The sequence below is a fragment of the Lampris incognitus genome, chromosome 21 (genome assembly GCF_029633865.1).
Source record: "Lampris incognitus isolate fLamInc1 chromosome 21, fLamInc1.hap2, whole genome shotgun sequence".
Lineage (NCBI taxonomy): Eukaryota > Metazoa > Chordata > Actinopteri > Lampriformes > Lampridae > Lampris > Lampris incognitus.
The window spans coordinates 15,885,487-15,899,848 of NC_079231.1; the positions used below are offsets into that span (position 1 = coordinate 15,885,487).

The following is a 14,362-nucleotide window of genomic DNA, read 5'->3' on the forward strand; positions in this document are numbered from 1 at the left end:
CAGGTCGTGAAACAGCGTTCAGCCTGTTTGCCAAACACAGATAAGGAGTCGATCAATACAGAAACTCATAAATGATCGGAAACACCGTATGGATCACTAATTACTAAAAATAATGATCAGCTTAACAAGTTAGCACATGTGAGCGGTTACGCTCGTACGCTACTTTGGCCTTGCACAGAAAAGAAGTGGGGTGGTTTCTGCCTCTCACTCCCGTCAAAACACGCCGCGTCTTAACGGCAAGGAAGGAATTGTGCAAAAAAACAAAAAAAATGATGAAACTGGGGATGGAGGATAGAAATTATTTTCAGAAATGGGGACGGCAATATTAACACTTTACACATCTGACCATAAAATGTGACGTTATTACTGAAAGTGAAATAGCAGTTTGGCGATGACTTGTTTGTGGAGTGCCAACGGGCTTTGCACGATTAAAAGAGAACCAACAGAACATGACAGGTAAATGAATAACATTTATTATCTCATTACAGTGGCACCTGTCGGGGGGGGGGGGTATATGAGGCAGCAAGTGAACAGTCAGCTCTTGAAGTTGATGTGTTGGAAGCAGGAAAAATGGGCAAGCGTAAGGATCTGACTGGCTTTGACAAGGGCCAAATTGTGATGGCTAGATGACTGGGTCAGAGCATCTCCAAAACGGCAGGTCTTGTGGGGTGTTCTCTGGTATACAATGGCCAGTACCTATCAAAAGTGGTCCAAGGAAGGACAACCGGTGAACCAGTGACAGGGTCATGGGCACCCAAGGCTAGCCCATCTGATCCAATCCCACAGACACAACACAGTGCACCACAGCTTGCTGTGTATGGGGCTGCGTAGCCGCAGACCAGTCAGAGTGCCCATGATGACCCCTGTCCACTGCTGAAAGCCCCTACAATGAGCACATGAGCATCAGAACTGGCGACGGGGACCTACACAATATTGTGCAGGTGATTTTAAGGTTTTGGCTGATCGGTGTAGGTTTCGAGTCGTTCAACAAGTATCTTAAACACAACCATTTTCAGTTCTGAAATTAGTCCCGAAATCAACAAAAAAAAAAAGGAAGCAAAACTGAGTATAGCAGCATGTTTTTTTCCAGTTAACCGTCCAACAGTTTATCTGTCACACATCCAACTGACTTCAACCTGGAAATCCTCTGATGACTGAGTAAGAGGAGAACGGGGCCTTAACGGGAACAAATATGATGAGCTCCAGTGAAACACATGCTTCAGAGTTTCACATTGACGTAAAAGGAAGAGGAGCTCGATGCTGGATAATCCCCGAAAACAGTGAAATAGTAGACAACTGTTGTGTGTGTGTGTGAATACCCCTTTCCTGGATGAATAAAAAGCAAAAGGAATCGCGAAAACGCAGAGCCATCATTCCACCCTTCATTTTTTTTAGCGGTTTCGCCAGGGCCGGATTAAATAGATAGATCACACTAGACGGAGAATTTTCTTGGGCTCCCCCCCCCACCCTCAAACAAGCACATTTTGATACTTTGTAAACAAAAAATATTACTTTCAACTGCCACATCGTTATTATGGTTAATTAGTTAGGTAAATATTTTCGTTTATTATTATCTATTTATAGTTTAAAATATTTTATGTTAAATATTTTTAATTTAGACCAAAAGTTGATGTTTTTATCCGTCTGTCTGGGCCCCCCTGTGGCAATTGGACTCTAGGCAGCTGCCTAGTTTGCCTATGCCTAGATCCGGCCCTGGGTTTCACTTTCTCTACTTTGCAGCAACGTTTGTGCAGAGGATGTAAATGTGGCTAAAACCTCTCCCACCCTCACAAAATATCACGTTACCACTAATTCACAGACGCCATTGTTATCATCATTATCATCATCTCACACACACACACACACACAAACACACACACACACACACACACACACACACACACACACACACACACACACACACACACACACACACACACACACACACACACACACACACATTCCTAGGTTTAATTTAAAAGGCAACAAGGCGGGCCGGTCATGCACTTCTCATTAGGCCAGATTCCCTCCATTTGGATTTATTAAAACACATCAAACAAGGAGAAGACTGGCTCGGCATCTGTGGTCTGGCCAGCGATGGCGGTCAGTGGCCGTATGGAAAGCAGTCTAAACTCGCGTAAATCTCTAAATGGGCCGGCTGTGAAACAAGCCTGTGTGTATGGGGTCTAAACACGGGTTTCCAAATGAATGCCCCCTTTTGAAGTTATCAACAGATCTCAGGGGCAGTGAATGATGCCTTCTCTAGCTCAAGATGTCCAAAATCCATCCCGAAATACCAGAATTCATCTAAACGTGAGGCGGAATAGTTAATAAATGAGCACGAGGGCAACTTGGCGTGGGTTTTGCAGCCCTCAACCTGTTGAAGTAACGTATAATCAGTAATATTTGTAGTATCTTGTGTTTGGTAGTATCTGTAGTAGCATCTTCTACCCTTGGTACAGCCCTGTATGTCACAGGTACTGCCTGTAAAAACTTAATGGGGTCTTAATGGCAGATCTTTCCTCACTAGTCTACGAAACTGTCAAAAAACTTTTCAAACCAGTCTATGTCAGAGTAGAACAGCAAATAAAACAAATGGAGTTTGTTCATTTACTTTCCTTGTTACCGTAAGGCACACTCAATCCGAGGGTGTTCATTTTTACATCAGCTGATCCGCGTTACCGACCAAACAGTTAAAACTACGTCAGCATTTCAACGGTATATGACAATACACAGGTGACCAGAATGAAAGGGTATCAAACATGTGGCGCAAGTGTAAAGTGGAGTCAGGCCAAAAAAAACTCCCAGTAACATTACCGATTGTACATAATACTACTAATAATACCACTAAATAAGGGTAAATTAACCAAATACTAAGACAAACGTGAACAATAAATACAGATAGCCGTCCTTCGGATGAGATGTTAAACTGAGGTTGTGACTCACTGTGGTCATTAAAGATCCCGTGGTACTTATCACAAAGAGTAGGGGGTTCCCCGGTGTCCTGACAAAATTTCCAACATGGCTCTCTCCATTTGGCCACCTAATCACCCCCCATGTGATTGGCTCAATGACCCCCCCCCCTCCACATCAAGCTGAGGCGTGGTGAGCATTCTGGTGCAAAATGGCTGCCTTGCATCACCCAGGTGGGTGCTGCACATTGGTGGTGGTTGAAGTGAGTTACCCCCTTCAGTGTGGAGTGCTTTGGATGTCTAGAAAGGCGCTATATAAATGTAAGGATGATGATGATTAATATTATTATTGTTATTATAGATTGTGCTCAGAAGAACACAAAGCGTGAGGAGAATTTCACGTGGTCGCTCTGGAGACCTCTTGGACTGGTTGGGATTGAAGGCCCGGCCAGGAAGCAGCTGGTAGCCAACATCGCCGAACAGACAGATGCAGCATCCCGGTGGATCCAGATAAAGCAGAATGAGCGGCAGCAGACCCAACCTGATGACGGGCTAACAACATCATCGAGTTGAGTGGTGGACAGCAGTGGTAGTACCAGGATGCTGGTTCTACCATCAAGCCCCCCCCCCCCGAGATGTCATGGGCTTAAATCTACGACACATCAAGGAAAGGGGGTGCCTATTTGAAAACCTGCCACTCAGCTCAGCCCAGTTTGGAGGAAGGTGCCTTGAGGGAGGGGAAGAAGGAGAGAGCGAGGCCACTGGCTCACAGATGATGCAGGGGCGAATACCTGGAAAGGTAAGCCAGTTGCAATAACCCTTATCGTATTTTGCATGTATATATAGATTCAAGAGTCAAGATTTAGTGTATTGTCATTTTCATTATGTACCTGTGCACATAAAAACGAAATGCCGTTTCTCCCGGCCCACAGCAGCACAACAGGAAAGATAACACATCCAAAAAATTCCCTAAAACGATACCACTAAAAACAGAGAGAACAAAACCAAAACAACACAGTCTATTCAAGTGCATATATATATATATATATATATAAACATGGGTACTAAACAATTGTCCTTTAGTTATAAATGTACCTCAGTGGCAAAAGGCTGATACAATCCAGGCCGAGCCACATAATGTCCACATAGGGATGGGCGATATGGACAGAAGCAAATATCAAGATATTTTTCACCAGATACCTCGATATCGATATCTTGCCAGTGTTGTAAAGTTGGCTGTTGGTGCTCTCAGAAAACATTTACACAATGACATTTTGATAAAGACTCGTTAGTAGTGTGGATATGATGTCCAAACAGCCAGAAGTGTCCAATAAGTCCTGAAAATTGCATCTCTTCACTGTAATGCGGCCTTTAAAACCAGGAAAAGACAATACTTATGTCATATCACAATATTACTGTATCAAAAATCCCAGACGATATCGATTCTCATATCACGATATCGGTATAATATCGATATGTCGCTCAGCTTAACGGCCACGTACTTTCGCCTCAGTATCATCTTAGTTGCTTTTTCCATCTCCATCGAGAGTTTGCTGGGGTATTTCAGTGCTCATGTTGTATGTGTGGAGGTCTGTGTGCCACACGGCCATTTCTCTTTTCGATTGACTGAACCATTGTGCGTTTGTGTTTTCTAAAGTCTTCGGGTGTGCGTGGCGAAGCAAAAATTAATTTGAACTGTGCAGAATTTAAAAGCATGCTACATCTGAAATCTTACCTGTAAAGGTGAAGATTAAAGCCGAATGCAACCAATACCCAAATTTAATTTAAAACCATTCAGTTAATCTTCACATTTCAAATGATAGATAGAATTAGGATTCAATTTGCAAACACGATAGTAACGGAAACTCATGTTCAAAGTACAAAATCAAAATACGGCAATTCTAACCATATATCTAGTGGCCCTTCACATTCAGGTTGAAACCAGCACCCTTTAAATGTAATGTAATATATGTAATGTAATGTTTTATAATGTAATGTAATATAATGTTCATGTAATGTAATGCAATGTAATGTACTTTAATGTAATGTAACCTAATGTAATGTGGTGTAAAGTCTTGGTGACATTGCAGCAGGGACATGAACCTTGTAGCAATATCAAAAAGACAAACCAACAGCCATTATTGATTATACAGCCAGAACGTCCAGTCACTCCGCTCCTCACTGGCTGCGCTGCTTAAAAACTACATGTTTAGCGAGCTTGCTTGCAAAAAGTTAATTAGTTGTGCCTTCACAAAATACTCATTACTGAAATACTCAAACCCTGCAGCAACCATTATGGATGAGGTACATCTAACGTAAGTCACGTTACTGTAAATCAAATGATTGTCCAGAACCAAATTTAGTCCTCGCCCAAATGAGATGACCTCATTTGAACCCCCAGTGGCACTTAGGTTTACCTAACATCACTCAAATCCAATTGAGATGTTAACGCGTCCAGAAATGCAACATTCACACCAGTCCTCTATTCAGCTCTGGTCACAAGCATGCTTTAAATCCCTCACGTAATGAGGAGCAATCAGCCGCCGCAGGAGAGAGCAGCACACGTCCGGACACGGGGAGCGGGGGTCGCAATGGGACTCAGTTCAGAGTCATTGACAAGATAAGTCTCTTGAGATGTATCATCCCTACGTAGAGTCAGATTATACGAAAAAGAGGCAAACATTTCTTCTTCTCTCTTCTGATAATCTGCGGCTAGTAGTCTGATAGGATCTCCATCCATGCATCCACGCATGCATGCATCCACGCACGAACACATGCACGAACAACTGCATGCATGCGTGCATGCATGCATGCATAAATACCTGCATGTGTGCATAGACAAATACACACACACACATACTGGATGCAGTGCTTGTCAGTAGTCACTGTCATCGCTAATACTTCTTAGATAACAGTATATTGACATCAATGACAACAACAGACAGACTGTCTGCTTCAACCATGACCTCCCCGGCAATAAGGATCATCAAAAACACACCAACGACAACAAAGGGGATCAAAATATCAACACGTATGCATTATCGCACACCAACAAAACCCTCAGGAATCATCCACTTTTTCAGTTGCCTGATCCTTTTACATGATCCAAGGTCTATATCAGCACGCCATGGGTGAACATAGCCCGGAGTCGCCCAGGACAGCTTGACCGACCCGTGGATGAGCCATGACACAGACACACAAAGTCCTACTCCAGAGTGTCTCCTTCTCCTGATATACGTTTCTCTAGGCTGTGGGAGGGAAACCGAAATACGGGAAACTTTCAGAGCTCTGTACGGAGACGTTGAGAGTGTCCAACCTCCCCACAGAGGGGCCCGGATAGCATAACACCGAGGGGCCGCTCGCTGAGAGCCAACAGGGATGACCGGCCGCTAACTCGCCCAAATCCATCGACGACAAAATAACAGACAGACGTATAATACGTTACTCCGGCGGTAGTGGAAAACACAGAGACAGAAAGAATGGTGTCCCAATTTGGCATCAGACAGGTGCATCAGTGCACATACTAGTCACAGACAGGAGATCAGATTTCTGACAGCAGTCAAACAATATGACACACACACAGACAGAATGTCCTCATTCTCAACGTGGTGCGGCATCGAGTGCAGACAAACAAACAGACAAGAGCCTCTTACCAATGACTGTGACCACCTCCTCCGGCGCCAATACCTCCACTCCCTCCGGTACGGACAGCGTATTGCCCATCTCTGTCGTTACCAGCTCGATAAAGTCTCCCCCGGATGGACGTTTATTACTCTTTACATGGACTCCACCACTACCTGAAGCGCACAAACACACAAAATAACTTCAGACTAAACCCGAGTTAAAACCCTCCCGCATGCAAAACCGGTGTATATGCCAACATGCTGAGCACTGAATATACGCTGCTTCTAACTCAGAGGTACCAGTGGCGCTTCTTGGGCTGTGTGGACCACAAGTAGACCCGAGTGGCAGAGGAGCAACACGCGCACACCAGGAGCACTGACGGAGAATGACAGACACGAGGGCAAGCCGTCCATCTGCACTGGTCAGCAGCAGCAAGGAGGAGGAGGAGGTGGGAGGAGAGCAGACAGACACACACACACACACACGGAGGTGGAGAAGGCACTTGTGTGATTGCATAACACAAAATGACAGTCACACTTTAAGTACCCCCCCACACACACACACAGTTCTGTTTTCATCAGTATTAAAGGTGTGTTTTTCAGTTTTGACTTGTGCACACACACACACACACACACACACACACACACACACACACACATACACACACACACACACACACACACACACACACACACACACACACACACAGCTCTTGCGACAGTGAAAGCCGAGCCGTCCATGCCCGAGTGTCCTACAGTGGCTTCCTGTTATTACTTTGACAATAGAGAAGTAGGTCTTTAGTCATACGGACACGGATCATGTGATGTCCCTCGTCTGGCAAAGCGAGGACCCCATGTGAGCCACAAATGGGACACTTCCTCAGCCCAGCTGATATCAGGTCAGATCCAGGGGCGATGTCCACACCGGACAGGATTATTTTCTTTTTTTTTTGGATATAGTTTATTAATCCCCGTGAGGAAATTCTGCTCTGCATTTAACCCATCCTAGCTGTGTAGCTAGGAGCAGTGGGCAGCCGCCGTGCAGCACCCGGCCCGGGGACCAACTCGTTCTTTTCCCAATGCCTCGGTCAGGGGCAGAGACAGGAGTATTAACCCTAACATGCATGTCTTTCTGATGGTGGGGGAAACCGGAGCACCCAGAGAAAACCCACTGCAGACACGGGGAGAACATACAAACTCCACACAGAGGACGACCTGGGATGACCCCCCAAGGCTGGACAACCCTGGGGTTCGAACCCAGGACTTTCTTGCTGTGAGGCGACAGCGCTAACCACTGGGCCACCATGCCGCCCTAACTCTGAACTAACCCTAATTAACTCCTGCAACTCGCTGAGGGGCAAACAGGTTCGAGTGTTTGTCGAAGGAAGCGTGCAGCCCCTCGACACAACTCTGACACCCACCCGAACTTTGACCTGCTGGTGCACCACGGACATAATAGTGAATAAAGGAGATTTGGCCTCTTATCAACAATGGTTCGTGTGATTAAGTGAAACGTAGAAATCAGAGGCCAATTTTGTCCAGGCAGCACCATGAACGCAGTGACCTGGAAATATACTGAGGTGGTTCGAATACATCTGCAGCAAGTGCAGAAGATTATGACAGGAAAGCTTTTGACCAAAATGTAGAAATAAAGGTGTTTTTATTCCAAAATACCACCAGCGTCGCAACCGTGTTCCTCTAATATTTTTAAACTAGCTGAGGTTTGGTCGGCACGGTGGCGCAGTGGTTAGCGTGGTCGCCTCACAGCAAGAAAGTCCTGGGATGCGACCCCCATGGTTGTCCAACCTTGGGGGTCGTTCCCGATCGTCCTCTGTGTGGAGTTTGCATGTTCTCCCCGTGTCTGTGTGGGTTTCCTGTGGGCGCTCCGGTTTCCTCCCACAGTCCAAAGACATGTAGGTCAGGTGAATCAGCCATACTACATTGTCCCTAGGTATGAATGTGTGTGTGTGTGTGTGTGTGTGTGGGTCCTGTGATGGCCTGGCGGCCTGTCCAGGGTGTCTCCCTGCCTGCCACCCAATGACTGCTGGGATAGGCTCCAGCATCCCCGCGACCCTGAGTAAGGATAAGCAGTTTGGATAATGAAAAAAAAAATAGCTGAGATTTTACTGAAGCTCGTTTTTTTCCCTTTTTTCCCAGCCCTCTGGAAATGCAGAGATGGGTCGTCGGGAGCCAGAAAAACAATCCCAGTATGTAAATGCAGGTTTTACCTGTGCAATGTTCAGTAAACACGCCTTCATCTCCACCTTTTAGTCAAGCGTGACGTAAGCTAGTGTTTCCTATAATTAGCACTGACATAGGCCTATTATTAAAATAAACACACCCTGAACTGTAGTACATTATGGAGTTGATGGCTTTTATTGTTAGCACACTATATGGTTACCTTGCCACTTTACTCTGCAATTATCAGTATTTCTCTCCCTCCCTATGTGCCTGCACGGCAGCCATGCACGGGTTTGTGCTGCTGCAGTGACCGTCAAGTCAAATTCGCACATAATCAGTGCATTTGCCCAATAAAGACATTCGGATTCTGACCTTGTACTTAGTTGCTTTCCTGTTTGAAAAATTATGTGAAACAGAAAATATCTGGGGGGGGGGGGGTTTACACGGAGGAGGACACAGGACGATAAGAAACCTGCACCTTAGTCCTTCAAATCCATTAGCTGGGTTGAAAGCTGGCTGGCTGGTTTTTTAGCCAGCTAAGTATGCAGCCCAACACCCATTTACTCCTATTTTAAACCAACCAGGTAGTCTGTGGTGGCACATGAGTGATATCAGTTCATCCAATAATTCACAAAGTACTTACAGGCGACATTTATTTTGATGCTTTCACCAACAGGGTAACCCATTATATTTTTATTCATTAGCGCTTAATTTGCTTTTGATCAATTATGGGTTCTGTGTTCCAATTCCATCTGATACATATTACTGCATCTTTAAGGTTTAAATTATTTTTTTCTTCCATTAACTAATTTTTATATGTGCACTTTCACTAAATGTAAAGCCCAATGCATTTTAATGTATGCAGCATGACATAGAAATAAAATTTGATTGTGCTCGGGTGCCCATCCATGACACTTCCCTCAAGCATTGTTCAATAACGGCACCTATAGGGCACCAAAATTGACAGGACCACCACTATTCATGTTAACACCTCCGCACCTCAGGTTGTGCGATTAGTGATTAGACAACTACCCAACTAATCTCAGTACATTTCCAGTCCTTTCAGATGGGGGATTACAATTTTTACTTGGTCAGTGGGCGATTTGAATTTCAGCATCAAGTGGTCAGATGGGTGAAATTCCACCCAGGCTTTGACAGTGTAGACTACAGATTAGATGGCAATGGTCACAGTCATTCTCATCACCGGTTTGACCATAAATCATCACTGATATCAAGAAACAGGGAGTGTGGAAGAAAGGTGAAGAAGAGGGCAGGCAGGGTAGAGTGGGTGGAGAAGAGTTCACGAGTGATTTGTGACAGAAGGGCACCAGCAAGAGTTAAAGGGAAGGTTTACAAGATGGTTGTAAGACCAGCTATGTTATATGGTTTGGAGATGGTGGCACTGATGAGAAGTCAGGGGGCGGAGCTGGAGGTGGCAGAGTTGTTAAGATTTTCATTGGGAGTGATGGAGGACAGGATTAAGAACCAGTATTAGAGGGACAGCTCAGGTTGGACGGTTTGGAGACAAAGCAAGAGAGGCAAGATTGAGATGGCTTGGACATGTGTGGAGAGATGCTGGGTATATTGGGAGAAGGATGCTGAATATGGAGGTGCCAGGGAAGAAGAAAAGAGGAAGGCCAAAGAGGAGGTTTATGAATGTGGTGAGGGAGGACATGCAGGTGGCTGGCGTGACAGAGGAAGATGCAGAGGACAGGAAGAGATGGAAACAGATGATCAACTGTGGTGACCCCTAACAGGAGCAGCCGAGTTGTAGTAGTAGTAGTAGTAGTAGATATCATTACATGTAAATGTAACATTGGATGTACACCAAAAATAATAAAATTGTTAAGTGGTAATGATCAAGTAACTTTTTCTTTAGATACAATGAGGAAATCAATTCACACATGGCAAGTACGGTAAGACTGTTTGCTTCTGGGATTTGAAATGGAAAAAATTTCATCCAGCATAGTATCTTATACACTAGCTTATCTTATACTGCCACCTGCAGACCAAACAATACCTACAACCTCCAAATTTTTTACCAGGGCTGACCCCCCCGTTGTTCATGTTCAAGTTCAAATATTGAAGTTGATGACAATAACAGATCATTTCTGTGCTATTTATCTAATTTAGGCATGTAGTGGAACTGCGTTATCTACACTGACGCGTTATCTTTTCATTTTAAAATGTAACTCACAATTGTCTCATTTTAGTTGAGTGGACAGAAGAAAACTCTTTGAAAAAGACAACAGCTTTATTACATGTCACATTTTACATATGAGAAAAGTCAGTCAAATGAAGACAATCCTGAGCTAAACATCCTTTTGTTGTTAAAAATCTTGAAAAATTAAAAGAAAAAAAATCACACAAGTGTATAGTGAGGTGTGTTATGTTTGACAGTCCTTCTCACATGTGCTCAGTTCACAGTGAGCTCATCTCCAAAGAGTCTCCCATCTAAGACTCTGTCTGTGTGTGTGTGTGTGTGTGTGTGTGTGTGTGTGTGTGTGTGTGTGTGTGTGTGTGTGTGTGAGTGAGAGAGAGAGACTCCCTGTACACGTTCAGAAGGGTCTCATGCGTGTGTTTAGAGGCGGGGCCCTATTTGGAGGTGTAATGGCAATATCTAAATAGTCTCCTATCTGGAAGCGTTGAGACTGAAGTGTCATGGAGTCATCTGCCCCCTTCCTGCCGGACACAGTACTGCCAATGTCTTTCACTCTAAAGGGGGATATTGATAATTACAGAAGATTAATCAAAAGCCATAACTGTTGATTTCTGAGCACATCATTTTCTTTAGTTTTTCACCTCTAAGCAACAGTAGCTTGTGAAAAATAAGGCCCACTGGTCCCTTAATCACAAGCAAACAAGTTCTTAAATATATGGTTAGCTGTCAAAGAGGTTGGTACTATACTCAAATTTATTAGCCACAAGAAAAATAAACATCTAGCTGGGCCCAATTTTTTCCCTTACCCTGGTGCTAAGTGGATTTTCCTAACTCTAACCAAAGGTGGTCTTCTATGCCCACTGTGTTACCAACCTGTATCCTTGCCTCTTGGGTTCAGGGTAGACAATGGCAAAGCTGAAGTGGGTCCCCTTTTTCCTGGCTTCTGGATAAACCTCCTTCACAAGACCGGTGAGCTCTTTCAGTGTTGCATCCATCCTGGCACATGGACAGACAGCCGCACACACATATAAGTCATGTCAAGTCAATTTTATTTGTATAGCCCAATATCACAAATTTGCCTCAAGGGGCTTTACAGCAACACTCATTCAATCAGAAACATAGGCTATCAGGCCACTTAAACATGCAGAAAAACAGGAGTCTGCACACTGCTCAAAATGATACCATAAAATGTGTACTGAGATGTCAAATGTTTAGACATGGGAGGGATTTAAATTGTCATACTACAATCAGTCTTGTTCATCTTGCTTACATCAGACTGTTCACATCTCTTCTCGGTAATACTGAGGAATATCCTTGGCAAATGGAAACACGGATATGTCACTTAATATCCTCTGGGAGTATACATGTTTTTTTTCCATTTCTTCTGCACCCGACTGTACTAGCTGGATGTGTGTGTGTGTGTGTGTGTGTGTGTGTGTGTGTGTGTGTGTGTGTGTGTGTGTGTGTGTGTGTGTGTGTGTGTGTGTGTGTGTTCGGTGGACAATTACAGTTGTAACATCACATCAAGCAATACATTATTCTCAATCAATTGTTTCCTAAGCAGCCTGAATAGGTCACAGGGTAGATAACGGCTTGATTGCTGGTTAGTGATCTCACCATGTGTATATCTGGAGTTCACTGGAAGGAACGTTGCCCCTGGCAAATTCATCCACTCTGTGGTGTCTACCACCGTTGGTGGTGAATACCCGTAGTAAGAGCGGACATGTCTGAAGTGGGGGAAAAAACAGACACAATGTAGTCATTACCAGACAGACCTGACCAACACAGGGTATAAGAAAACTACACATATACGATGGTCAGTCAATTGATTTTGAGGCATCCAACAATATCAATAAACTTCAAAAGCCCCAAACAGAAGATTGCAATATTTCATAAAAAAAACTAAACTGTGTTTCATGTGCTAAATGTTCAGTTTCCTCACTTTAATGTCATCACGAAATTATCATTTTAAATACATCATAGGGTATACAGGATATAGGAAAGTGTTATTCACCTCAAATCAAAATTCAAAAAGCCTCTTGAAAACTACAACTTTGTCACTACGTATGTCTTCCTCGCATAAATAACACTGACGTTATTGGATGATGAAAAGTTGAGCCTCGAGTTAAAAAAGTTGGCATCCAAATTTCAAGGTGTCCAGCCAAATGTTGACACTGGTATCGCATTGACAGTGTGGTCAAGTCTTATTTCCAAACTGAGCAAACATCTGCCCTCCACTGGCCTGGGAGACAATTGACCGTCATGTCGTCAATTCAAAACGTGAGATTAGCTTTATACAGGCGAACATTTCTTTCTGTAGCTACATCAAAAGCCGTAGCAGCTTGTAAATGGAGTTCCAACTAAAAATAAAAAAGTTAGATGCTACGACTTCCGACAATCACATTTTGGGCCCTTCCTGCACACACGACATAGACATAGACTCCACACTGTTAGCCTAGCGAGCTAGCACGATTTAAGAGGAAATCGATGTCGAGCCAAGATCTAAAAATATACCCGGTTTGCTTACCTTTTCCCGGTCAATAGGTTTCTCCGGTTCCTTCCTGATTTCTTCCTGTGTGATCCTCGATTCCAGGGCCATGGCTGTTTTCGGAACGCGTAAACGCTTTGTATCAGGCTAGTTGCTACGGCGCTGCCCGTTACCTCCGGCGAGCTGTCAAAGTTTCCGGTTCCGGTGTTGTGCGGAAATACTTTTTTTTAAAATAAATAAACAACTTGAAACTTTTATCGCAAATAGTTTGATTACAGCCAGATGAATACACTTTAAAACTATTAAAACGAAAAGTAAAACACGGCACCAATATACCTTGAAATCAAATTTTTGATAATTAACGTGCACATTTTATTAATTTTCTAGAGCTCATACCTTACACAGATGACGAAGTTTACGTCTCATAGACCAGAGGGGAAGTCAGATTTCAGCAGATTCCTGCCAAAAAAGTAACTGCCCCGTTATCTCAGGAAGGGTTGCAAAGTCTGGCAATGAAATTTACCAATAAAATACTGGCAACACTGGTGAAGTTATGATGTCTCGCATTCGGAAAGGCATTTCAAATACATAATTACGAATATTTCAATATAAAATTTCAATGCATTTCAATAACAAGAATGTTATTGAGACAAATATTCCCACCATAACGTTACAAGTAGTCAAAGCCTTGATTTGCTCATAATCGCAAATTTACAGACGATCTCGAAATCCTAAATGATTGTGACGTACTTATTTGCTAGTTAGAGAACTCCAAATTTTTTATAGTAAATCCAGTCTAGAAAGTTCACTGAAAAAAATACTGTTCAAATTAACCTTGAGAACTATCGTGTGCATTTATTTGCAAATTAATTACTGAAACCAAATTTAAACAACCGTTAATTTCATTTACAAGGAATTGTTTAAATAAACTGGCCAACAGTTAACCCTTTAATGACAAGTGAACTGTTTGAATCCAACCAAGAAAACTATAGATGAC

At 43.5% G+C, this 14,362-nt stretch overlaps 1 protein-coding gene across 1 annotated transcript; it reads right to left on the reverse strand.

Annotated features, from left to right (window-relative positions):
* Positions 1 to 10,328: 10,328 nt before the first annotated feature.
* On the reverse strand, positions 10,329 to 13,548 carry LOC130131638 (histone deacetylase complex subunit SAP18). Its single transcript, XM_056301403.1, has 4 exons — positions 13,405 to 13,548; positions 12,495 to 12,604; positions 11,751 to 11,873; positions 10,329 to 11,431 (listed from the first exon to the last, which is right to left on the reverse strand). The coding sequence occupies exons 1-4, from the start codon at positions 13,474 to 13,476 to the stop codon at positions 11,275 to 11,277; spliced, it is 462 nt and encodes a 153-aa protein (XP_056157378.1). The 5' UTR covers positions 13,477 to 13,548; the 3' UTR covers positions 10,329 to 11,274.
* Positions 13,549 to 14,362: the final 814 nt, after the last annotated feature.

Excerpts from the sequence above, each read along its gene's own strand:
- LOC130131638 (XM_056301403.1), bottom strand. The coding sequence starts at position 13,476 with ATGGCCCTGGAATCGAGGATCACACAGGAAGAAATCAGGAAGGAACCG. Across the intron at positions 11,874-12,494 it reads GAACTCCAGATATACACATG|GATGGATGCAACACTGAAAG; the intron begins GTGAGATCACTA and ends TCCATGTGCCAG. Across the intron at positions 11,432-11,750 it reads CCCAAGAGGCAAGGATACAG|AGTGAAAGACATTGGCAGTA; the intron begins GTTGGTAACACA and ends ATCCCCCTTTAG.